General features: G+C 43.2%; 1 protein-coding gene across 1 annotated transcript; it reads right to left on the bottom strand.

The window, feature by feature from the left end:
• Positions 1–579: 579 nt before the first annotated feature.
• Positions 580–7,004, bottom strand: LOC100442342 (putative olfactory receptor 1F2). Its single transcript, XM_054534671.2, has 3 exons — positions 6,809–7,004; positions 4,625–5,747; positions 580–1,355 (listed from the first exon to the last, which is right to left on the bottom strand). The coding sequence occupies exon 2, from the start codon at positions 5,731–5,733 to the stop codon at positions 4,756–4,758; it is 978 nt and encodes a 325-aa protein (XP_054390646.1). The 5' UTR covers positions 5,734–5,747; positions 6,809–7,004; the 3' UTR covers positions 580–1,355; positions 4,625–4,755.
• Positions 7,005–7,856: the final 852 nt, after the last annotated feature.

Genomic DNA, 7,856 nt, shown 5'->3' with positions numbered 1-7,856 from the left:
CTAGTTGCGAGATGGGGAGAAGACAAGGAGAAAGACACACAAAAAAATCTTCGGGGTACTGATTCCTCCTATTTATCCATTATTCATTAAACATTATACACTTTACTTGAACCAAACCCAGTGCCTAGCACTTACATGCACAAATGTGAATAATGATCTATTCTTTCTTTCAAGGCTTCCAAAGGCTTTATAAGCTCGTGGAGGAAGACCTAAGAGCAATGCAAACAACAGCAGCAGAAGGCTGTACAGGGCATATGAGAAGGATAAGGCAAGCAATTCTATTGGGATGATGTATTCCTATGGCTATTGTAATGAAGTACCACAAACTAGGAGATTTAAAAAACAACAGAAATGTATTGTCTCATTGTTCTGGAGTCTTGAAATCCAAAATCAAGAGGTTGGCAGCATTTGTTTCTTCCGAAGGCTGTTCCGTGCCTCTCTTCTAGCTTCTTGTGGCAGTCAGCAACCCTTGGTTTTCCATGTGTTGCAGATGCATCATTTCAGTTTCTGCCATCATCTTCACATGGCATTGTCCCTGAGTGTCTTCTGTGTCTTTGCATGGTGTTCTATGTGTTCAAATTTCTCTCTCTTTCTCTTTTTTTTTTTTTTTTTTTCTGAGACAGAGTTTTGCTTTTGTTGATCAAGCTGGAGTGCAGTGGCATGATCTTGACTCACTGCAACCTCCACCTCCCAGGTTCAAGCAATTCTGTCTCAGCCTCCTGAGTAGCTGGGATTACAGGTGTGCACCACCACGCCCCGCTAATTTTTTGTCTTTTTAGTAGAGACAGGGTTTCACCGTGTTGGTCATGCTGGAGCAGTAAGGGAGCTGTAGCACTGCTTCTTCAATAAAGCTGTTTTCTTCTACCTCTAGCTTGCCCTTGAATTCTTTCCTGGGCAAAGCTAAGAACCCTTGTGGGCTATGCCCCACTTTGGAGCTCGCCTGCCCTTCATCATAGCTGTTCTTGTTCACTGTTGTCATGCTGTTGTTACTGTTATCAAAACGTCATCTCAGATTGGGTTCTCCAGAAGCACATGCTAAGGCGAACTTGGGGTAGAGATGTTTACTGACCTTCAACGCCTTTGGGTGAGAGGTAGGGGGCAGAAGGGATTGGGCAGTGAAGAAAGTAAAACCCAGAGGCAGCCATGAACATCTCTGGAGATGAGTGGGCTCATCGGAGTTGTACTGGGCTGGGCAGAACTGTCAGGGCTTTTATACCTCCCATGGATCAGTCACTGAATATTGTCCACCCAGGAATGGTATGATCTCCAGAGAGTCCCCTCTCTGCCTCTGAAGCCATCCCAGAAGGAGCTGACAGCAAGAAGTTTGGTTGCTGACAGCAAAGGCAACCAGAATCCTGAAGGGGAAATTGAGCAGCAAAAGTTAAATAATAAAAGTGAGTTACAAAACACATTCAAGCATATTGGAGTACTTCAATTTTTAAAGTTTTAAAATGCAGACATTTGTGAAGGAGGTAATATCATCTTGATTATGTGTCTATGTAGGATTGTCAGTTCTCTGTAGTTTTCTTTTCTCCTCTCAAATTTAAGCAAAGAAAGGATTAAAAGGGCAAAAGTACTATGTGCACAGTCCTCAAGTGAATACGTGGTATTCATGAACCCTGGGCACGGCCGACTCCATTGGATGAATGAGCTTTGGGAACCTTTGCCAACAACAGGGTGAGACTCTGATAATAAAGGCCAGTGGAATTGGGTGGAAATAACTAGATAAAGGAATATGACCCAATACTTGCCCCTGCAGTTGAAATGTTAACGGTTATCTGTGGAAATGTTAATGAATGCAAACAAAGTTGTGTGAGCATGATGTCCACTGCAATGTAATTTCCATGTGTAAAGGAATTGAATCTGCTCAAAGTTGGGAATTAAGCCAAATAAATTACAATACATCCATATCATGAAATGTCACACAACTGTAAACATCACAGTTGAAGGTATTTGACAACATGGGAAATGGTAAGTGGAAAAATCAGGATGCGAAATTGTATACATAACCTGAAATCAACTTTGGTTGAAATTATTTTCAACCAAAATATTTATACCAAAGTATTTTTAACAATGTTTCAATATGTTACTTTAATTTTCTTACTTATATTTTTTGAAATCTTTTCTAGAACGTAAATACTATATTGTTATTCCCAAAATATAATTTTTAAGCCTCTTGCCTGATTAAAGATGTCAAATTGAAAGTTAAGATGATGTTCATTCATTCACATTCAATAAAAGTGGGTTGCTGCCAGACGCAGTGGCTCACACCTGTACTCCTAGCACTTTCGGAGGCTGAGGTGGCAGATTACTTGAGGTCAGGGGTTCAAAACCAGCCTGGCCAACATGGTGAAACCCTATCTCTACTAAAAATATAAAAAATTAGTGGGGCATGGTGGTGGGCACCTATAATCCCAGCTATTCAGGAGGCTGAGGCAGGAGAATTGCTTGAACCTGGGAGGCGGAGGTTGCAGTTAGCTGAGATAGCGCCACTGCACTTCACCCTGCGTGACTGAAGAGCGAGATTCTGTCTCAAAAAAAAAAAAAAAAGTGGGTTGCATAAGTAATCTCTATCAGGAGCCAAGCTTTATATCTGAGGGGCACAGTGTATGTCTGAGTCCCGTGCATCTCACGTCGGTAGAGGGCTTTGAGGATGAAGCAGAAGTTAGAAGCAGCAGCAATAAACAAACTGGGTGGCCTTGCGTGTACAATAATTCAAATAAGAGTGTTCTGAGGGAACCCAGGAGAGGACATGGCTGTCTCAGCCTACAGGAATTAGTAAAGGCATCAGAGAGTGGGAGACGTTAACTTGGATCTGGAAGATTTATGTAGAGTGTGCTACTCAGGAAGAAGACAGGTGAGGCATCCTGGACAGAATGAATAGCAAATTTATTTCTTTGAAATCGAAGACACACCTTATATTAAATATACCCCCATAAAGTAAGGCAGTCAAATTGGAGGATGAGACACTAAAAATTATGAAGTGTTCTTCGGAATCCGTGTGAGGCCCAGGAGTGTGAATTATGGCCAAAGGACCAGCCTCGGCCTTCCCAGCACAACAGTTTTGCCCACAGAGAACTTCTAGTGACTCAATTTTTCACCTCTATTGGTTTTACCCAGATTAGACCTTGGATTTCCTTAGGCAGGGTTTCTAGGCTCACTCTTCATGATGAGCAATCTGAAAGGTGATCCAGAGCAGGGTGACTGTCAGCTCCGAAGGTCCATTAGACCCACAGCTGGTATCATGCTGAATGAGGAAAAACTGAAAGCCTTTCCTCTAAGATCTGGAACATGTGCCCACTTTCACCACAGTTATTCAACATAGTACTGGGAGTCCTAGTCAGAGCAATCAGACAAGAGAAAGAAATAGAGGACATCCAAATTGGAAAGGAAGAAGTCAAATTATCCTTGTTTGCAGATGATATGACCTTATATTTGGAAAAACCTAAAGACCTCATCAAAAAAAACTATTAGAACTGATAGACAAATTCAGTAAAGTTGTAGGATACAAAATCACACAAAAATCAGTATCATTTCTATATGCCAACAGCGAACAATCTGAAAAAGAAATCAAGAACTTAATTCCATTTACAATAGCTACAAATAAAATTAACTACCTAGGAATTAAATTAACTAAAGAAGTGAAACAGCTCTACAATGAAAAACTATCAAACGTTGATCGAAGAAATGGAAGAAGATACAAAAATTGAAAGATATTCTATCTTCATGGATTGGAAGAATCAATATTGTTAAACTGCCCATACTACTTAAAGCAATCTACAGATTCCATACAATCCCTATCAAAATACCAAAGACATTCTTTACAGAAACAGAAAAACAAACCTAAAATTTATATGAAACCACAAACGATGCAAGTTAAGCTATCAGGATGCAAAGGCATAATGGATTTGGGGGACTCAGGAGGAAGGGTGGGATGGGGGTGAGAGATGAAATACTACATATTTGGTACAGTGTACATGGCTAAGGTGACGGGCGCACCAAAGTCTCAGAAATCACCACTGAAGAACTTATCCATGTAACAAAACGACCTGCCTCCCAAAAACTATTGAAAGAAAAAGAAAAAGAAAAGAAAAAGTCATTGAACAAAATGTTGTTGGAGGATGTGCTGTATATATTTTCAAAGTGCCCCACATGATACTAAAATGCAGCTATGATTGAAAACCAGTGCTGTAGAGCCTAATAGCATTTACAACAGGAAAGTGCAAAAATATTTGTAACATATAGCCTTTTCTTGGAGATGGAGTCTTGCTCTGTCTGGAATGCAATGGCCGATCTCGGCTCACTGCAACCTCCACCTCCTGAGTTTAAGTGATTCTCCTGCCTCAGCCTCCCAAGCAGCTGGGATTACAGGCACCCACCACCATGCCTGGATAATTTTTGTATTTTTAGTACAAATGGGGTTTCACCATGTTGGCCAGTCTGATCTCAAACTCCTGACCTCAGGTGATCTGCCTGCCTCTGTCTCCAAAAGTGCTGGGATTACAAGCGTGAGCCACTGTGCCTGGCCAACATATAGCCTTTCAAAATGATCATTTGGAAAGGAATAGTTTGACTTTTATGTAAAAGAATTTTAAATACAGTAATTAGAAACAAATGTCATTACCTGCTTAAGAGAGTAGGGTTGTAGTTAAGTCAGAGTTCATCGATAAGTATCTACTGGATGTATTTATTCTAAGTTCCTTGAAGACACTTTGACAGATAGATTGCTACATTTCAATGAGTTGGCAAAGATTGCTATGCCTGGAAATGACACATAGTTCCATAGGACGTCCATCCGTAAGAGCATGTCTTCCTGCCAACCACTTTGCCAAGAGCCCATTTTATGTCCTTGTTCCTCAAACTGTACATAAAACGGTTCAGAATGGGAGTCACCTCTGTGAACATCACAGCAGCTGCTGTATCTCTCTGAGCTGAGTGGGAGGATGAAGGGCTGAAATACAGAGACATGATGGTGCCGTAGAAGAGGAAAGGCACAGCTAGGTGGGAGCCACAGGTGGAGAAGGCTTTCCATCTTCCCTTTGTGGATGGGACCCTCAGGACAGCGCAGGTGATGTGCATATAGGAAGCCAGGATGCGAAGAAATGGGGTGATCATGACTAGGGCAGCCTCAGTAAGAATCATCACTTCACTGAGGTGTGTGTCTGAACAGGAGAGTTTCAGGAGGGGAGTCACATCGCAGAAGACGTAGGGGATGGTGTTGTCTGCACAGAATGAGAGTCGAGCCACCAGCAGGGTGTGCAGCAGAGCATTCAAGTCGGTAACCACCCATGATCCAGTGACCAGCAGGGCACAGAGCTGATGGGTCATCTTTGCTGTGTAATGTAAGGGGTGGCACACAGCGACAAAGCGGTCATAGGCCATCACAGCCAGGAGGTAATTGTCCATGTCAGCAAACACACAGAGAAAACACATCTGCGTGAGACAGCCAGAGAAGAAGACGGTTTGAGTCCCGAGTATGTGATTGGCCAGCATCTTGGGGATGGTGGTGGAGGAGAAGCAGACGTCCACAAAGGACAGGTTGCTGAGGAAGAAGTACATGGGGGTGTGCAGGCGGGAGTCTGTGCTGACAGCCAGGATGATGAGCAGGTTCCCCAGGATGGCGGCCAGGTACATGCTCAGGAAGAGCACGAAGAGCAGATGCTGCTGCTGGGGCTGCCTGGAGAGTCCCAGGAGGAGGAACTTGGAGACACTCGGCTGGTTTGTCCCTCTCATATGTCTGAACCCAGCTGCGTAGAAGACAGTGAATTCAGAAACACACACATGGATGGTTAAGATGTGATGAGGCTCCAGGAAGAACCACGTTTGCAAATCAATTCGTAAACTTGCAAAAACAGGATGTGGTCTCCTCACCCACCGTTCCAATTTCCAACACTCAGTTATGATGCTTTTCCTAGCGGACTCACTGATTCTTATTTTGCATATTTAACATTGAAAACACAGACAGGCTGGGCATGGTGGCTCATGCCTTTAATCCTAGAACTTTGGAAGGCCGAAGAGGGAAAACGGCTTGAGGCCAGGAGTTCAAGACCAGCCTGGACAACATAGCAAGACCCCATCTCTATTAAAAAAGAAAAGAAAACAAAACACACAGACATATACACATAGCCTGACTCTGAGAATGTGAGTGTCTTTGGTACATTCAGTTCCCCACCCAACTAGTTAACAGCTCATAAAGAGACTGGAGGAATGACTGATGATTACTGGGTTAATCTCAAGTGACAACTGATGGATTGAGGACTCCTGTACTTCACTTCTCTGTACTGTACTATTTACTTCCTATATCTGGATGATGTAGCAAAGAAGATTCCTAAAAGAACTTCACATCTGAGCCACACATATTTAATTTTTTACCTCTGCGACCTTACCTGGAGAAGGTTGGTGCTGTCACTATCAGTTGTTCCTCATTTCTACATAACTGGTCAATGCTTCTACTTATTGTGGGAGTTAGAATGTCTTGGAAACACAGGCAGGTCCTGAGTGTGTGAAGAGTAGGGGCTCATGGTCTTAGTCCTCTGTGTAAGTAAGTGTTTGCAGTGATCACAGAGCAGGCATTTGCAGGAACCTCCTTTGACCACTGGGACCAGATTCCCTGAATCCTCATTAGGGACAAGAAGAACATAATTGTCCCACCTAATTTTGGCCCCTTTGGAACAAACAACGATGACATACAATATTATCTAAGGTTTAGATCAAACTCTTTGACCAAAACTTGAAGATATTAGAAATGAAGCCATCCTGATAGAGATAAATCGCAGACAAAATTCCTTGGAACTACAAACCTCCTCACCTTGTTATCTGGTCCTGTGCCCATAGGTGTGGAAATTCTGTCATGAAATCCTTTGCAGTATCACTTCCTTTGTTGAGATATGGGGCTCTGCCGTGTTTTCTGTGCAGCCCTTGCTTTCCTCTGCCTGGTCATCTTGAGAGATTAGTGATGCTTCATGTTTTCCATTTTAACGTTACGAGCACGTTACTGAGATGGGCTTAATTCATGAAAATGTTTGGGGTCAGGCACTGTGGCTCATACCTGTAACCCCAAACTTTGGGAAGCCAAGGTGGGCAGATCACCTAAGGTCAGGAGTTTGAGACCAGCCTGGCCGTCATGGTGAAACCCCCATCTCTACTAAAAATACAAAAATTAGCCAGGCATGGTGGCATGTGCCTGTAGTCCCAGCTACTTGGGAGGGTGAGGCACAATAATTACTTGAACCCAGGAGGTGGATGTTGCAGTGAACCGAGATTGTGCCACTGCACTCCAGCCTGGGCAATAGAGTAAGACTCTGTCTCAAAAAAAAAAGGAAAAAGAAAATGTTTGAGATGAAGGGTAGTCTGATTCTAAGGGACGTTTTCTCCAGGAGAACCCAGGATGCTGTGATTTATGAACTCTAGACCCCTAGGATGGACATCTTTGGGGATGTCCCTGCAACTCACATGGTTTACCCTTTTCTTGGGATAGAGCTTCCTAATCTGCATAGGCACAGTGTGATGGAGCCCCAGGAGTCACGTTTATACCACCTCCCCTTCACCATAGCTGGTTGAACCAGAGTATTTGGAACCAGGATTGAGCAAAGCTATCACTACATGCTTGGCTAGAATGTATAAATCCAATCACCTTCTCCCTGTCCCATTCTTTTTTGTTTTTTTTTTTTTTTTTTGAGACGGAGTTTCACTCTGTCACCAGGCTGGAGTTCAGTGGTTCGATCTCGACTCACTGCAACCTCCACCTCTTGGGTTCAAGAGATTCTCCTGCCTCAGCCTCCTGAGTAGCTGGGACTACAGGCACGCGCCACCATGCCCAGCTAATTTTTGTATTTTTAGTAGAGACAGGGTTTCAC

The sequence above is a fragment of the Pongo abelii genome, chromosome 18, assembly GCF_028885655.2.
Source record: "Pongo abelii isolate AG06213 chromosome 18, NHGRI_mPonAbe1-v2.0_pri, whole genome shotgun sequence".
Taxonomy (NCBI): Eukaryota; Metazoa; Chordata; class Mammalia; order Primates; family Hominidae; genus Pongo; species Pongo abelii.
The sequence above is the reverse complement of the archived record's forward strand: the minus strand, read 5'-3'. Positions and strand labels throughout refer to the sequence as shown.